General features: G+C 44.9%; 1 protein-coding gene across 1 annotated transcript in view; it reads left to right on the plus strand.

The window, feature by feature from the left end:
• Positions 1-18,698, plus strand: part of FAT2 (FAT atypical cadherin 2) — a gene marked incomplete at both ends in the record, with an annotated part of 64,020 nt that overhangs the window by 33,918 nt on the left and 11,404 nt on the right. Inside the window, 6 exons of the mRNA XM_079701536.1 lie at positions 308-522; positions 1,464-1,601; positions 2,211-2,354; positions 3,987-4,184; positions 8,282-9,092; positions 12,081-12,226. Of these exons, the coding sequence (XP_079557662.1) occupies positions 308-522; positions 1,464-1,601; positions 2,211-2,354; positions 3,987-4,184; positions 8,282-9,092; positions 12,081-12,226 (1,652 nt within the window). The remainder of the gene's footprint in view (positions 1-307; positions 523-1,463; positions 1,602-2,210; positions 2,355-3,986; positions 4,185-8,281; positions 9,093-12,080; positions 12,227-18,698) is intronic.

An 18,698-nucleotide genomic window follows, 5' to 3' on the forward strand; every position in this document is an offset into this window, starting at 1 on the left:
ACAGGGTTATTACAGATCTACGTGAGATAGAGTCAGTATTATAGAATTAAATGAGATTTCAATGAAATAATACAGAAATAAATGAGGGAAACACTGCTGTTGAGAATGGTAATAAGGAAAATGAGAGGAGATGGAGGGGAAGGGGGAGGCTATGGGAGAGAGAAAATGAAGAGGGAGGTGAGATGATGGAGGAGATGATGCAGGAGGTCTGTCTCTCCCGACCCAGTTGAGCTGCTTCTCCCGGGGTTTGGCTCAAGACCCCCTCAGTACTCTGCCTCAGTGCTCCCATCACCTCTTGTTTCCTCAGGGATCCTGTACGTCAATAAGAGCCTGGACTTTGAGACAAGCCCCAAGTACTTCCTATCCATCGAGTGCAGCCGGAAGGGCTCCTCCTCCCTCAGTGACATGACCACAATAGTGGTCAATATCACTGATGTCAACGAACATCGGCCCAGATTCTCCCAGGATCTGTACAGCACGAGGGTCTTAGAGAATGCCATTGTGGGTGATGTCGTGCTCACAGTAAGGATCTGCAATTTTGCCCTTTTGAGGGGCATGGACTCTGGGGTGGGTTCTTATCTCCCCCTCCCCCAGTCATCTATGAACATGGATTATTTTATCAATTAATACACTACAGACTTGACTCTGACTTGTAGCCACTCAACCAAACTCTCTCATGATAAAATTTCTCAGAGCCACGTTTGATAAGATCTAGATCAGGTACGGAAAGAATGGGGCATGGGAGGGGCCCCAGAGGATGGCCAGAGGGCCACTGAGTGTCAGCGTGGGAAGGGAGGAAGAGAGGGGACACCAAACAACACCTCTTTGCATTTAAACATGTAATTGCTCCCCACTTCATGGAGTGAAACCAAACTCTGTATGTCCACATTCGAGGTTCTCATCTCCTTCCACCCCCTGATATGCACCCTGTGCTCCAACCACACAGGAAGAGGTACCTTTCCCCAAACATCCTCTGTACTTTCCTACCTCTGGGCTCATATTGTTTCTTCTGCCTGGAATGCTGGCTCCACTCCCAGAAGCCTTCAAGGCTTCATGAATCCTCTTCTAATCTCCCCAGGTGAAATTTATCACCATAAAGTTGATCATACTTTGCCCCAAATTAGACTTGTCCATAAAACTAGACATTAAGCTTCCTGAGGGCTTATTCATTTTGGCACATTCCTCAACTCCTAGCACAGGACCCTAGCACCCTGTCAGTTATGAGTGAATGAGTGAATGAATGAATGAATGGATAAACGAATGAACCATGCACGCTGACATCCACACTAGGATGTAAATGAGGAGATTCCCTTGGCAAGGACGACTATGGTCCAAGGATTGTCAGCCCAAGGGCAGTCTATGGGGCAGGGACATATCTGTGCCCCCTACACTCTCAGGGGCCAAGAGTCCTTTCTGTTCCTTCTTGCCTCTCCAATCACAACTGTCACCCACCTCTATTGCAGGTGTCAGCGACTGACGAAGATGGACCCCTAAATAGTGCCATCACCTACAGCCTCATAGGAGGGAACCAGCTCGGGCACTTTGCCATCCACCCCAAGAAAGGGGAGCTACAGGTGGCCAAGGCCCTGGATTGGGAACAGGTGAATCATGTGGGAGGGGCCCAATCTGAGCTCATCAGAGCAGAATATAGCCCTGCTGCAGGTCCAGAGGGTGAACTGCGTTCAACACCCCATCCTGACACTTCTCCAGACCTGCCCTCAGGGTCTCCCACTCCTTTTCTCTGTGGGTCCCCTGTGACCTGTGAGGCCAGCAGCAGGAGAGGGGCTGAGTAACCCTTAACCTTTCTGAAAGAGCTCAGGCCAGCTTCTCACTATTAACCAGGGATCATTAGATCATTACAACAAGTTATCACTTATTGAGCACCTTCTCTGTGCCAGGAACTTTGCTAAGTGATGTACATACATTACGCCATTTGGTCCTTAATGTAATCCTAGGAGGTAGGTCCTAATACCATCCTCACATAAGTTTAGTCACTTTCCCAAGGTCTCACAGCTAGTAAATGGTTAAACTGGAAGTCAAACCTACTTCTGCCTGACTCTAGAACCTGAGCCCTAAAAGGCTATGGGAGAATAATGGGGGCAGGCACAGGGGAGTGTCTTCAACTTATTTTTCTAAAAACATTAGTCATGAATCAGGGGGCAGAACTGAGTGGTCTTGTTGCTAACTCTCCCCTGGGCATCTTGCTGTAGATTTCTAGCTACTCCTTGAGGCTCCGAGCCACAGACAGTGGGAAGCCCCCACTGCATGAGGACACAGACATCGCTATCCAAGTGGCTGATGTCAATGACAACCCACCAAGATTCTTCCAGCTCAACTACAGTACTTCCATCCAGGTATGCTCAAGCTTCCCAAAGCATCCTGAATCCATCTTCCCTTCATATCCCTCCTAGTGGAGAGCACTCAGCACTGATACCAGTCTACCCAAACAGTGACTGTGACCTTACATTGATATCCCTAATGGCAACATGGTCTGCTGAAGGGGATTATGGATTACACACTTAAAAATTATCAGGCACTGTGCTAGGCACGTCCACATCCATTATCTCATAGGGGACTCACACAGCCATATGGAAGTAGACAGTACCCATTTTATAGATTTTTTTAAATGGAGGTATAGAAATGTGCCACAGTCAAAATGTGGCAAATTTGGGATTTGAACCCAGAAGATCTTCCAGATCCCAAGCTATTTCCACCATACTAATGGTTTATGAATGGGATTTGGAGAGAGTCTTAAGATTTCTGTGGGGAGTTGTGACCACAAGGGGTGAGGGAGGTGAGGAAGTAGGTAGAGGACAGAGTTCTATGTCGCACTATGCATCAACCAGGGTCACCCCACTTTCACCTGTTTTGTATCATGAGTATGAGTTAGGATGCTTTGGCTGCAAATAACAGATCACCTGACTAAAAGCTTATTAAATAATAAGGCCTTATTATTTCACATAACAAAAGGTCTGCTAGTGGGAAATTCTATTCCAGAATTGGTTATTTCAGCAGGAAACTGATAGCACAAATTTGGGTTACCTTCTTCAAAATTCCTGTACCTTCTCCCTCATGGTTAAAAAATGGCTGCTGCAGCTCCAGCATCACATCCTTGCTAAACCATCTTCAAAGGCAAACAGATGGGGACTTCTTTTGCAGAATCTGTTTTTATCAAAGAAGAAGACTTTTCAGAACCCCCATCTGGTAGGCTCCTCCAATGATCAGAAATGGATTACATGATCACCCTTAAATCCAAAAACTGGCACAGGGACTCAGATTATTGTAACTGACTTAAACCAATCATAGTTCATCTCCTCTTAGGAGGGGTATATCTTTGCTGAGGATATTGCCGCCCAACACCTGAACTAAAGTCGGGTTTTGTAAGAAAGGAAGGAAAGAATGCCTGTTGGATAGGCAATTACCAGTTTCTGCTCATAAGATACTGTTTGTAGATAAGGTTTTGATGCTAAAAAAGACAGTTAACAACCACTGTGTTACAGCATACTGAATTCCCGTGTTATAGAACAATGACTGGAACAATATCCAGGGGATCAATTTTTCTCTGTTAATTCCTAATCATCTTTGAATTTTCTCATTGGTCCTCTAATCAGAAAACCATTTATAGGTTTTCAATGGACACTATGAATCACAAAGTTCCCACATGGACCCCAGGCACTAATTTATATACATGAGTCATCAGCTATGTGACTTCGGCAAGTCACCTCTATAGGATAAAGGGACTCTAAAGACCCTTCCAGCCCCAATGGGCTTTGTTTCTAAAAACCAGCACTGCCCTCAGGAAGTTCAAAAGTCAACAACTAATTCACAGATGGGCAGAATGAATGAATGACATCTCAAGATGCAGACATGACCTGGGAGCAGCCAGAGTGCTGAGGGCTCATCCCAGAGAAGGGGACCCAGAAAGATGTGAAAGAAAGGACTGGGACTCATTTTGCTCTTTGATCTCCTGTCTCTCTTGGTCTCAGGAAAACTCCCCCATCGGCAGCAAAGTCCTGCAACTGATCCTGAGTGACCCGGACTCCCCAGAGAATGGTCCGCCCTACTCATTCCAAATCACCAAGGGGAACAATGGCTCTGCCTTCCGAGTGACCCCGGACGGATGGCTGGTGACCACTGCAGGCCTGAGCAAGAGAGTCCAGGAAAGGTATCAGCTTCAGATTGAGGTGAGAGCTGTGTTGGGCCACTGGTGGTGACCATGGGGACAGAAAATGTGCTGACAAAAGTACCACCAGTGCTTCTCTTATTAGAAAAAACAATATACAGAACTCTTCCTTTGTGCCAGGCACTGGCCTAAGTGCTTCACGGGCATCACTGCATTAAATCCCCACAACATGCTTTACAGTGAGTACGGTTATTACCCCCAGTTTCCAAATGTGGTAACTGAGGTACCCAGAGGTTAAGTTACTGGCTGAAAGTAATGCTACTAATAAGTGGTAGAGCTGGGCTGCTTCAAACCCAAGCATTCTGACTCCAAGCTCTTAATTCCTCCCATGCTCCCAGACAGAACAAAAACTCCCTCACCCTGGCTCTAACTCCTTGAGTTTGGCCGGGACAGCTCTCTGAACTGCAAGTCTTTTTAAAGACCTACCTCAGAGAATTGGTGCTGTTATCGAATCAGGTTCAGTTTGTCCAACTGCGCAGCAAACTGAAATGCTGAGATGCCGAAGTCTGCAGTAAAGAGAGGGTTTATTAGCAAGGCAGCCAAGCAAGGAGATAGAACAAGTCTCAGAACTGCCTCCCAAAAGGCAAGGGACTTGGGGCGTTTATGGAATAAAAAATAAAGGAGCAGGGCAGTCTGAGGCGTGGAGAGCATGGGGAAAGGTGACTGGAAAAAGGTGCAGTAATCATAGTTCTGCCGCAGGTGTAACTAAGCTACAGGCCTCTGCACGTTCAAAAATGGAGGCAGTTAGCACTATCTGAGGGTTTTCTGCCCTCTGACGTCAAGGTCACTAAGCAGACCCTTGGGCATGCCCAGTTAAAGGGTCGGCGGTCCTACCCAGTCTTAACCAGCTCAACTCCAACTAGTCACGGTTGACTCCAAGTCCTGGAAAATAACTCTGGCAAACATGTTATTGTTTAGGGCATGTGCAGATGCAAGTCTTTAAATGACCTTGTTTAGTGAAGGCAGGTGAAATGAATTTGACTAATCCATGATTACCCACAGTTTCAGTGCAGGAGTCCAATGAGAGAACATATACCTACATGGAGAGGATTATAGTGATATTATATGGGTTGTATGAGAACTACCCAAGGAAAAGTGGCCAAGATGGTGATCAAACATTTCCCCCTCATTTCATTCCCCCAAGTCCCTTTCCTAAATCTCAAATCTAGTGGATCCTACTGTTCTGTGAACTTCTCTGGGCTCACAATGATGTAGTCATCCATTCAGCCAGCCAACCAGCCAGCCAGCCATTCATCATTCAACAAACATTTATGAGTACTTATCACCATTCAATAAACACTTATGAGTACTTATCACATACTTAACATTTATGAGTACTTATCATATACTTAACATTTATGAGTACTTATCATATGGCATGCTACCTGCTATTAATATAGCAGGGGAAAGAAGGAGATGATCCCCATCCCCATGGGCTTTTGATCCTAATTATGGAGATAAGCAATAAGCAGATGATGAAAGTGAAAGGGGGCTCATAAGGCACAAGAGAGACACTTTCAGAGGGTGGCTGTCCTTGTGAGGAGGGGGCATTTGAGATGAGATCTGAGGAGATGCCCATGTGGAAAGTGGGCAGGAGAGCATCACAGGCAGGAAGAGCAAGATGAGACCAAGTCCCAGGGTGGGAAAGAGCCTGAAGTGACCTGAGGTTTTGCCACATGGTCAGTGCATGGCGAGCACTGGTGGGAATGAAATTGAAGAGATGGGTTGGGTGGGGGCTTCCCTGGTGCCACAGTGGTTGAGAGTCTGCCTGCTGATGCAGGGGACACGGGTTCGTGCCCCAGTCCAGGAAGATCCCACATGCCACGGAGCAGCTGGGCCCGTGAGCCATGGCTACTGAGCCTGTGCATCCGGAGCCTGTGCTCCGCAATGGGAGAGGCCTCAACAGTGAGAGGCCCGCGTACCGCCAAAAAAAAAAAAAAAAAAGATATGGGTTGGGTGTATCATGGGGGTCTCATAGCTTGGATGACCGTGTTATTTGAGGCCCAAACTGTGATGCTCTTGAGAGTGAGAGAGGCACTAAATATAGTTAATTGGTGATAAGTGATCCACAAAGGTGAAAATCAAGACTGTCTTGGGCTAACCAGGAAGTAGAGTCATCCTAATGATAAGCCTTGATAATACTTTTAGATTCTAATCGAAGTGCAGTTAGAAGTGATTGAAGGGTTTCAAAGAGAGAAGTGAGCCTTCTTGTGTCTCAGGAGGCTTGTTTTTGAAGCTCTAGAGAAAGTCAGTTGAAGGGGGCAGGAGTGGTTGAGGGAGACCAATGAGAATTCATCTAAGCTGGAGGTAGTGGTGATGAGATCTTGAGGTGATGGTGAAGATGAACAAGTGGACATATCTGTGACAGGTTTTGCTTGGAAATAAATGGGGGTCGGTGGTGGATTGGATATGAACAGAGAGAGAAAAGAGAAGAATCAGGACCACTCCCAGGTTCCTGGCTCCAGTAAAGTCTGGATGGTAGGGCCATTTATGAGACTGGAAAGACTTGGGGTGGGGGAGGGACAGGTTTATGGGGTAAAATGAGGGCACTGCTTAGCATATGTTGCCTTTCAGGTGTCCATGAAATATCTAAGTAGAGGTGTCCAATAGGCAGCTGGGAATGGGAGTCTGCAGCTCAGAGGACAGGTGTGGGCTAATGCAGAGGGTCCTCAAAGCCAAGGGCATGGGTGTGAATGTCTAGGGAGGCAACAGCTTCCTGACCTCTGTATACTGGCCCAGACAATCATTCAGTAACTATTGGCATCATCACTCTCTCTTGCATTTGTCCTGTATTTCTGCTTCCATTCACTGGGAGGCACTATAGGCCAGCAAAGAAACAGGCTATGAACACAAGAAGAAGTTCAGATTCTGCTCTGGCCTTACCTGCTGTATGACCTTGGGCACGTCACTTGACCTCTTTGAGACTCAGTTATATCTTTTGTAAAATAGGACACTTCAGGGTACTTACCTCATAAGAAAGATAAACTATGATCATGCATTTAAAGCATTCAAAAGTGACTGGCACACAGTTTGTACTCAGTTAATATTAGTTATATATTATTCTTAGTAGTAATATTAATTATTACTGTTGCTATTTATATCTCATCAGTATTATGAACAATTCCCAGCAGTAGGTGTAATATTGCACCTTTCTGCCGCACTCAAAAGTGAATCCACATGAACAAGATATTACCGTAGGGAAAACCGTGAAGACCCTGCTGACAGCTGAGAAAGTGATAACATTATTGAGGAGAGGAAGGAAAGCTTCCTCCTTGCTAAGTCCAGACAGAAAGTTGCAGAGATGCTTGGTGAAATGTGCAAGGGAAAGGCATTTCTAATTTACAATCTTTCCTTGCTTAAGTGAGATCACGTTGCTTCAAACCTGCAGTGGCTTTTCGGGCCTGACTTAAATCCAACCTCGTGCTCCTCGGCCCATCAGTGACAGCCTGGGCTTCCCTCTCTGCTCACCTCTGGCCCTCCGCCCTGCCTGCTCCTCCAGCAGCAGTGATCCCTTCCTGCTGTGTTGAGCATTCTTTCCCACCAGAGGGCCTGACACTTGCTGTTCCCTGTCTGTCACCTCTTCTCCTCACCTCTCTTTTCTCCTGATCATAGCGGAGGGCCTGGCCCATACAAGGCACTCAATAAATATTTGTTGGCTGAGCTGAAGAAGACATGCCCACCCCGACCCCGACCCCAGTCACATAGTAAAGAGGTGTAAGAGAACCTCCTTAGGCTCACAGGAGCCATGAAGGGTGTACCCTAGAATCACTAGGAGACCTTTGATGACCCTCCTAAGGAAAGAGACAGAATGAGAGAAGCTCAAGAGGTAGGAGGCCGCGTGTGGCTGGAGAGGCTTAGGACGGGCTCAGAGAAGTGTCAGATGGAAGAAGTTTTACCACCCACACCAGTGATGAAGTTTTACCACCCACACCAGTGATGTAACTCCCTCCACAGAGCCCTCAGTGCTTTTGGAGTTACGATTTTCCCTTTCAAATGCGACAACACGCTGAGCCTGCCCTGGAGCAGAGGGACGTGGCTCCCCGGGGAGGCCCCGACAGCCCCAGTCCTATGGTAATTCGGTGCCCGCTTTGCCCACAGGTGTCAGACAGCGGCACCCCGCCCCTCTCATCTTCTACATCGGTCAGCGTCCACGTCAGGGAGCAGAGCCACTACCCACCCTCCACCCTCCCACTGGAGATCTTCATCACCGTCGGGGAGGAGGAGTTCCAGGGTGGCATGGTGGGCAAAATCCACGCCACAGACCGAGACCCACAGGACACGCTGACCTACAGCCTGGCAGGAGGGGAGAGCCTGGGCAGGCACTTCACAGTGGGTGCGTCTGATGGCAAGATCATCGCTGCCCAGGGGCTGCCTCGGGGCCGCTACACGTTCAACGTCATGGTCAGCGATGGGACCTTCTCCACCACTGCCGGGGTCCACGTCCACGTGTGGCATGTGGGGCGGGAGGCTCTGCAGCAGACCGTGTGGATGGGCTTCCACCAGCTCACCCCGGAGGAGCTGGTGAGTGACCATTGGAGGAACCTGCAGAGGTTCCTCAGCAACAGGCTGGACATCAAACGAGCCAACATCCACCTGGCCAGCCTGCAGCCTGCAGAGGCCATGGCTGGGGTGGACGTGCTCCTGGTCTTTGAGGGGCATTCGGGGACCTCCTCCAAGCTCCAGGAGCTAGCATCCATCATCACTCACTCAGCCAAGGAGATGGAACACTCGGTGGGAATTCAGATGAGGTCAGCCATGGCTGTGGTGCCCTGCCAGGGGCCAACCTGCCAGGGACAAATCTGCCAAGAGACCGTGCACCTGGACCCCAGGGTTGGGCCCACGTACAGCACAGCCAGACTCAGCATCCTGACCCCGCGACACCGCCTGGAGAGGAACTGCTCCTGTAACGGTGAGGAATGGGACTTCCCCAGGACAACCAGTGCTGATGGCCTAGCCAGACTGACTCCGGGGATGGAGATCCCAGCAGGGGGCTCTCTGGGGTAGTTAGAGGGACATTTTAACAGGGTTAAAGACCAGGGACCACCACAAGACAGGTGCGGCCTCACAAAATCTAGTCATGGAATAGCACCCTAGTTCTGGTCACTTTTTGGAACTTTGAAAATAATGGTAAGAATTCAAGAGGCAGTTCAGCATCACAGCTGAAAGCATAGACTCTGGCATCAAGTTGCCTGGGTTCAAATCCCAGCTATGCCACTAGCTAGCCAGGTGACCCTAAGAAAATTATTTAACCTCTCTGTGCCTTTGCACTGTTGTAGGGATTAAATGAGAATTAAATATCAAGTGCTTCCTTAGAAAAGTGCCTGACCTACAGAAGGTGGTCAATTAACCCAAGTTACTAGCACTACTACTATTATTACTATAGCCTGATAGTTTTAACCTTAATGTTTAGACTAAGCAGCTCAGGTTCAAACCCCAGCTCTGTCATTTATGAGCTGTGTAACTTTGGGTGGATTACTAAAACCCTCTGAGCTTTTTCCTCATCTTTGAAATAATGAAGATAGTATCATCTGCCTCCTTGAGTTGGTTTGGGGAGTAAATTACTTAATGGATATGAAAGCATTTTAACCCCTAGCTGTCTCATACTAAGCACCCCATCAGTGGTGGCTGCCATTCACATGGTGGTAGTTGTTGCTATAAGGATTCTGCTATGTGCCAGTCTCTGTGTGTATGTTACCTAAACTCATCACCACAACCTTAGGAAGCAGGATCATTAGCTCCATCTACAGCTGAAACAGGTATGGGGATTGTATTGGTTTGCTTGAAACTGTACAGCCTCCAGTGAAAGGCTGGTTATTCAAATACCTGTGTCCCACTCTAAAGCCGGAGCTCTTCACCAAACTCTTTAGGAACTTGGTGTTCTGACAGGACTTACCCCAGTGCCCCTGGCATTAGGACCAACGCCCTGGATCAGCTCAGGTGCATTTGCAAAAGGGGAATGACATCAGCCCTGCCCCCTTGCCCCCTGCCTGGCCCGGCCTAGGGGTCCATCCAGATTGCATTAGGGAAATTCTAGGAAGATGTGTGGACTTTCTCCAGGGCCCTCTGGATTTAGGCTAGGTGAGCTACTCTAGGGGTATGGGGTGGGCTGGGGCGGCAGGTGTTCCCTTCTCGTGTCTCTTACCTTGGAGTCAGCTGCAGGGAAAGCTGTGATGGCTGAAGGTTCTCTCCTGACCCCCTGGCATCAGATAGCAGAGGTTCTAAAATTCAAGATTATGCAAAATCGCCTGGGGAGCATGTTTATAACGTGACCTGCTCCTGGCTGTCACCTGCGGAGTTTTTTATTTAGAAGGTCTTGGGTGACGCCTGGAATTGGCATTTTTAGCCAGCATCTCAAGCATTTCTGAAGCTGGTGGGCCAAGGACTGCACTTTGAGAAATACTAGGTAGGCTGGCTCACCTAACACCAGAATCACTTGGAAAGAAGTTTGGTTTCTGTTTGTTTGTTTGAACATTTTCGTGAAACAGGACATACAGAAAGATCCATGTATCATAAGTGTACAGCTCAACAAGTGTTCACAAATCAAATACACCGGTGTAATGAGCCTAGATCAAGGTAATCACCTAGATCAAGGACCAGAATACGATCAGCATCTCAGAAACCTCCCTTGGGCTCTCTTCCAGTTGCTACACCCATCATGGGGAGATTTTTAAAATACAGATACCCAAGTGCCACCAGAACTACAGAATCTTACTCACTAAGGGTAGAGCCTAGCATTCTGTATTTTAAAAGATTCTTCAGCTGATGCTGATACTCAGCCAGGTTTGGGGATTCTTGATCTAGATCATCTGCAATATCCCATCCAACAATGACCTACTGGAATGGAATTGCCAGCACCAGAGCGTTTTAGACGTACGGTATGACAGCATCTTAGCATCTTGTAATCCCATGGGCCTCACTTTCTGGTTCTTTCTCCTCCTTTTGGCCTGTGTTCCCTCTCTTCAATCCTCTTCCCTAGGAATCTGGAGCCTGTACTGCTCATCCCTTCTCCTGACAACTGATAAGCTTACACTTAAGCTTATATAAGCTTCACACTGAGGTTTTAGGGATTTAATAACTGAACTCACTTCTGAGGAGGGTGGATTTAAAAAAAAAATCTGGGGTGGGCATGGCTTAATATAATACAGCATGTCCCAAAGGAGTTTCCACAGAATGCTATTTCCAAGGGCTAAGGGTACGTAGTCCACACTAGAGGGTCCCATGTTCAAATAAGCTTGAAAAACTCAAGTTTAGGTGAAGTCTCAGACTCCTCACTGTGCAATTCTGCATTAGCAATTGCTATGGAGGATGGAGCATGCTACGGAGGATGCAGCATATGGAAGTTTTGGCCACACAATTTATCACTACCTTCTTCCTTTACCACAGAAGTCTCTCGACTTCTCAGCAGCATTTCGTGTGGGAAGTGCTTACCCAAATGATTACACTCCTGATGATGAAGAAGATGTCTTGAGGCAAAAGCCCTCATGGTGTCCCTGAAATCACACATATATGCAAAATCCTCTCCAACTCGACCTCCTTCTTTCCCAAGTGATGTCAGAAATCACATGGAAAATATGGAGGATAGAAGTTTTGACTTCTGCACACTTGATTGATGACCTTTCTGGCTTGATTCTTGCTTTCTTGATGGTTTGAGTTCATAGTTTCTGATTCAGGCCAGGACCCAAGGCGAGGGTCCCTGGGGCCAGAGGAAGGTGTGCAGGGTGATGGCCCCTGTCTAACTGTGTGACCCTGGACAAGTAACCCCACAGCCTCATTTCATCTGTAAAATGGAAGCAATGACCTTGCTTGCCACCCAAGGGTTGAATGAGACAAAGTCAGTTCCAGGGCTCCGTGGGGACCACTTTGTGTGGAGGTGACGGTGCTCTGGTTGCTTTCACAGGTACTGCCGTGAGGTTCAGCGGTCAGAGCTTTGGGCGGTACAGTCTCCCAGAGGCTCAGAACTGGCACATCCGTTTCCGCCTGAAAACACTCCAGTCACAGGCCATTCTCCTGTTCAGCAATAAGACAGTGTGTCTCTCCCTGAAGGTAAGGCACTGCTAGCCTGAGAGATTTCCTGTGGGCATGCCAGGCTGGAGAGGTGGGGAGGCATGGGGGTGGCCAAGAAGGGTCACTTCTGCAAAGAAACCCCTGCATGGTTTTCAGGGATACTGGGTGTGACTCTTAGGTAGAACACGAGACTTTCCAGCCATGATAGCCAAAGCCACCCCACCTGGCAATACATGTCCAAGTACAACAGAGGTCAGGCTGTTCTGTGGGATGACAGAGAGCCTCTGAAGATAGAAAGAGAGATGGGTAAGGCCACCTAGACCTGGTTGATGCTTTTATCATTTTTGCTGAGTAATAGACCAGTGTTTCCCAAGATGGGTGGAAGGCTGGGGTACATTAAGGTACATGGAATCCACATGGAGGAAAATGAATTTCCTTTCAAGGGTCTTTTAGTCCTTCTGATTATGTCTTGTAGAAAGTCTCAGATTACCTGCCTGATTTTAACATCTCTATCACAGGTGTCCATCTCCCATTTTGACAAAGAGAAAGCATACTTTGGCAGCTAGTTAGAATTTAATCCATTCAACAAATATTTATGGAGTATCTACTATGCAACAGGCACTCTTCCAGGTGCTTGGGTCTCATCAGTGAAAAAGACAAAAACCCCTCCTAGAGCTTTCATCCTATGGTGGGAGACTGACAATAAACATAAAAATAATAAATCAGAAAATTATAGAGTTTGTCCAAATGTGATAAGTGCTTTGGGTTAAAAGGAAAAAAAAAGGTTAAGGGGGATCAGGAATGTGGGAAGTTGCAATTTTATTATTATTATTTTTTAAACAAAAGAGAGAATTTTATTGGCTCATGTAATGGAAGAGTCCAAGGGTTGACCTCAGGCTTGGGTAGATCCAGGTGTTCAAAGTATATCAACAGGATCCTTTTCCTTCCTGCTGTCAGATCTGCTTTTGTTCAGAAGACCACAAATATCCCCCCAAGTGATGGCAAAGGTGGCCCCAGCAGCCCAGGCTTTCATTCTGCCACCAAGCCAGCCCAGCAGAAAGGGAGCATCTCTTTCCAACAGCGGTAAAAGTCCCACCTCAGACCTTGATTGGCAGGTCTGAGTCACGTGACTATCCCCAAGGCTGCCAGGGAGAGGGGCCAGCCTTTCCAGAATAACGTAGACTCAGTTGAGAAGGACGCAGAGTGTCCCAAAAGGAAAAGAAGAATGAGGGGCACAGTAACAACTATTGTCCACCCCTACCCTTGTGTACCTGTCCACCTGCAACATGGAACCCTGCAGCAGCAACTTCGCGGAGGTCAGCTGCTCAGAGAGCAGGGTGGTGTGCAGGAGAGGCAGGCTGCAGAGTATTTCTCTTCTACAGTCACAGTCCTTTTGTGCTTTTAAAGATCTCAAATAAATCATAAGCCTGGAGGTTATGATTTTCATGGACAGTCTTCTTTATATTTTTCCTTTCCTGCTATATTATTCTAAATTCTGAAAATAGCTTTATGGGGTTTTTTTTTAAAATAAAAATGACAGATACTTATTGTAATAAATTAAAATGCTATAGGGAAATATACTGAAGAGAGCCAGTTGTTCATGTCAGGCTCCTGTGACTAGCACATGTGCATGGCTGAGCTTCCATTTTTGAATCTTTGCTCAGGCACTCGGTCCTTTGGGCCAGAGCCTCAATCTCACTACATCTCGATTTACTCATCTATGAAAATGGGACTCATCCTTGTAGAGTGGTCATAAGAAAGTACTGAGCCCTTGTTGTGCCAGACACCTTATAGCCTGTGTTGTAGCATTTAGTCCTCGAAAGAGCCTTGTAAGGTGGTGACTGTCATTATCCTTGTCCTATAGATGAAGAAATTGAGGCTTGGGGGGATTAAATAATTTGCTTATGACCGCACAGGCAGTAAATGTTGGGGACTGGGCCAGTCCAACCTGCTCCAACACCCGAGCTCTTACCCATTGCGCTGTACTCCGTGAGAATTACATAATGATTCAAGGAACGCTTTTGGCACAGTGCCTAAAACAGAGCGAGCACTCAAATAATTGTGTTCATTTTTAAAAAAGTAATGATACTGATGACATAGTGCAGTTTTATACAAAAGGATGACACATTTGGTACAGTCTGTCTTTTTTTTTTGGTAACATCTTTATTGGAGTTAAACTGTTTTACAATGGTGTGTTAGTTTCTGCTGTATGACAAAGTGAATCAGCTATACATATACATATATCCCCATATCTCTTCCCTCTTGCGTCTGTCTCCCACCCTCCCTATCCCACCTCTCTAGGTGGACACAAAGCACCGAGCTGATCTCCCTGTGCTATGCAGCTGCTTCCCACTAGCTATCTATTTTACGTTTGGTAGAGTATATATGTCCATGCCACTCTCTCACTTCGTCCCAGCTTACCCTTCCCCCTCCCTTTGTCCTCAAGTCCATTCTCCACATCAGCGTTTATTCCTGTCCTGCCCTTAGGTTCTCCAGAACCATTTTTTTTTAAGATTCCATATATATGTATTAGCATACGGTCTTTTTCTCTTTCTGACTTTCTTCACTCTGTATGACAGTCTCTAGGTCCATCCACCTCACTACAAATAACTCAATTTAGTTTCGTTTTATGGCTAATCCATTGTATATATGTGCCACATCTTCTTTATCCATTCATCTGTCGATGGACACTTGGGTTGCTTCCATGTCCTGGCTATTGTAAATAGAGCTGCAATGAACATTGTGGTAATGACTCTTTTTGAATTATGGTTTTCTCAGGGTATATGCCCATTAGTGGGATTGCTGGGTCGTATGGTAGTTCTATTTTTAGTTTATTAAGGAACCTCCATACTGTTCTCCATAGTGGCTGTATCAATTTACATTCCCCCCAAAAGTGCAAGAGGGTTCCCTTTTCTCCACAGCCTCTCCAGCATTTATTTTTTGTAGATTTTTTGATGATAGCCATTCTGACTGGTGTGAGGTGATACCTCATTGTAGTTTTGATTTGCATTTCTCTAATGATTAGTGATGTTGAGCATCCTTTCATATGTTTGTTGGCTATCTGTATATCTTCTTTGGAGAAATGTCTATTTAGGTCTTCTGCCCATTTCTGGATTGGGTTTTTTGTTGTTTGATATTGAGCTGCATTAGCTGCTTGTATAGTAGTTTTCTGGTAGCACCTTTAGGATTCTCTATGTATAGTATCATGTCATCTGCAAACAGTGACAGTTTTACTTCTTCTCTGCCAGTTTGGATTCCTTTTATTTCTTTTTCATCTCTGATTGCTGTGGCTAAAACTTCCAAAACTATGTTGAGTAATTGTGGGGAGAGTGGGCAACCCTGTCTTGTTCCTGATCTTAGTGGAAATGGTTTCAGTTTTTCACCACTGAGAACGATGTTGGCTGTGGGTTTGTCATATATGGACTTTATTATGTTGAGGTAAGTTTCCTCTATGCCTACTTTCTGGAGGGTTTTTATCATAAATGGGTGTTGAATATTGTCAAAAGCGTTTTCTGCATCTATTGAGATGATCATATGATTTTTATCCTTCCATTTGTTAATACGGTTTATAACATTGATTGATTTGTGTATATTGAAGAATCCTTGCATTCCTGGGATAAACCCCACTTGATCATGCTGTATGATCCTTTTAATGTGCTGTTGGATTCTGTTTGCTAGTATTTTGTTGAGGATTTTTGCATATTCATCAGTGATATCGGCCTGTAGTTTTCTTTTTGGGTGACGTCTTTGTCGGGTTTTGGTATCAGGGTGGTGGTAGTCTCATAGAATGAGTTTGGGAGTGTTCCTCCCTCTGTTATATTTTGGAAGATTTGAGAAGGATAGGTGTTAGCTCTTCTTTAAATGTTTGATAGAATTTGCCTGTGAAGCCATCTAGTCCTGGGCTTTTGTTTGCTGGAAGATTTTTAATCACAGTTTCAATTTCAGTGCTTGTGATTAGTCTGTTTATATTTTCTATTTCTTCCTGGTTCAGTCTTGGCAGGTTGTGCTTTTCTAAGAATTTGTCCATTTCTTCCAGGTTGTCCATTTTATTGGCATATAGTTGCCTGTAGGAATCTTTCATGATTCTTTGTATTTCTGCAGTGTCAGTTTTTACTTCTCTTTTTTCATTTCTAATTCTGTTGATTTGAGTCTTCTCCCTTTTTTTCTTGATGAGTCTGGCTAATGGTTTATTAATTTTGGTTATCTTCTCAAAGAATCAGCTTTTAGTTTTATTGATCTTTGCTATCATTTCATTCATTTCTTCTTCATTTATTTCTGATCTGATCTTTATGATTTCTTTCCTTCTGCTAACTTTGGGGTCTTTTTTTGCTCTTCTTTCTCTAATTTCTCTAGGTGTAAGGTTAGGTTGTTTATTTGAGATGTTTCTTGTTTCTTGAGGTAGGATTTTATTGCTATATATTTCCCTCTTAGAACTGCTTTTGCTGAATCCCACAGGTTTTGGGTCATTGTGTTTTCATTGTCATTTGTTTCTAGGTATTTTTTGATTTCCTCAGTGATCTCTTGCTTATTCAATAGTGTATTGTTTAGCCTCCATGTGTTTGTATTTTTTACAGATTTTTTCCTGTAATTGATATCTAGTCTTTTAGTGTTGTGGTCAGAAAAGATACTTGATACGATTTCAATTTTCTTAAATTTACTAAAGCTTGATTTGTGACGCAAAATATGATCTATCCTGGAGATGTTCCATGAGCACTTGAGAAGAAAGTGTATTCTGCTGTTTTTGGATGGAATGTCCTATAAATATCAATTAAGTCCTTCTTGTTTAATGTATCATTTAAAGCTTGTGTTTCCTTATTTATTTTCATTTTGGATGATCTGTCCATTGGCGAAAGTGGGGTGTTAAAGTCCCCTACTATGATTGTGTTTCTGTCAATTTCCCCTTTTATGGCTGTTAGCATTTGCCTTATGTATTGAGGTGCTCCTATGTTGGGTGCATAAATATTTACAATTGTTATATCTTCTTGTTGGATTGATCCCTTGATCATTATGTAGTGTCCTTCTTTGTCTCTTGTAATAGTCTTTATTTTAAAGTCTATTTTGTCTGATATGAGAATTGCTACTCCAGCTTTCTTTTGATTTCCATTTGCATGGAGGATCTTTTTCCATCCCCTCACTTTCAGTCTGTGTGTGTCTCTAGGTCTGAAGTGGGTCTCTTGTAGCCAGCATATATATGGATCTTGGTTTTGTATGCATTCAGCTAGTCTGTGTATTTTGGTTGGAGCATTTAATCCATTTACATTTAAGGTAGTTATCGATATGTATGTTCCTATTACCATTTTCTTAATTGTTTTGGGTTTATTATTGTAGATCTTTTCCTTCTCTTGGGTTTCCTTCCTAAAGAAGTTCCTTTAGCATTTGTTGTAAAGCTGGTTTGGTGGTGCTGAATTCTCTTAACTTTTGCTTGTCTGTAAAGGTTTTAATTTCTCTGTCGAATGTGAATGAGAATCTTGCTGGGTAGAGTAATCTTGGTTGTAGGTTTTCCCTTTCATCACTTTAAATATGTCCTGCCACTCCCTTCTGGCTTGCAGAGTTTCTGATGAAAGATCAGCTGTTAACCTTCTGGGGATTCCCTTGTATGTTATTTGTTGCTTTCCCCTTGCTGCTTTTCCCTTGCTGCTTTTAATATTTTTTCTTTGTATTTAATTTTGGATAGTTTGATTAATATGTGTCTTGGCGTGTTTCTCCTTGGATTTATCCTGTATGGGACTCTCTGCGCTTCCTCAACTTGATTGACTATTTCCTTTCCCATATGAGGGAAGTTTTCAGCTATAATCTCTTCAAATATTTTCTCAGTCCCTTTTTTTTTTCTTCTTCTTCTGGGCCCCCTGTAATTCGAATGTTGGTGCATTTAATGTTGTCCCAGAGGTCTCTGAGACTGTCCTCAATTCTTTTCATTCTTTTTTCTTTATTCTGCTCTGTGGTAGTTATTTCCCCTATTTTACCTTCCAGGTCACTTATCCGTTCTTCTGCCTCAGTTATTCTGCTATTGATTCCTTCTAGAGAACTTTTAATTTCATTTATTGTCTTGTTTATCATTGTTTGTTTGTTCTTTACCTCTTCTAGGTTCTTGTTAAACGTGTCTTTTATTTTCTCCATTCTATTTTCAAGATTTTGGATCATCTTTACTATCATTACTCTAAATTCTTTTTCTGGTAGACTGCATATTTCCTCTTCATTTGTTTGGTCCAGTGTGTTTTTACCTTGCTCCTTCATCTGCTGTGTATTTCTCTATCTTCTCATTTTGCTTAACTAACTGTGTTTGGTGTCCCCTTTTCTCAGGCTGCAGGTTCGTAGTTCCCGTTGTTTTTGGTGTCTTCTCCCAGGGGTAAGGTTGGTTCAGGGGGTTGTGTAGGCTTCCTGGTGGAGGGGACAGGTGCCTGTTTTCTGGTGGATGAGACTGGATCTTGTCTTTCTGGTGGGTAGGACCACGTCCGGTGGTGTGTTTTGGGGGGTGTCTGTGACCTTATTATGATTTTTAGGCTGCCTCTCT

Source organism: Hyperoodon ampullatus, assembly GCF_949752795.1.
Source record: "Hyperoodon ampullatus genome assembly, chromosome: 4".
Classification (NCBI taxonomy): Eukaryota; Metazoa; Chordata; class Mammalia; order Artiodactyla; family Ziphiidae; genus Hyperoodon; species Hyperoodon ampullatus.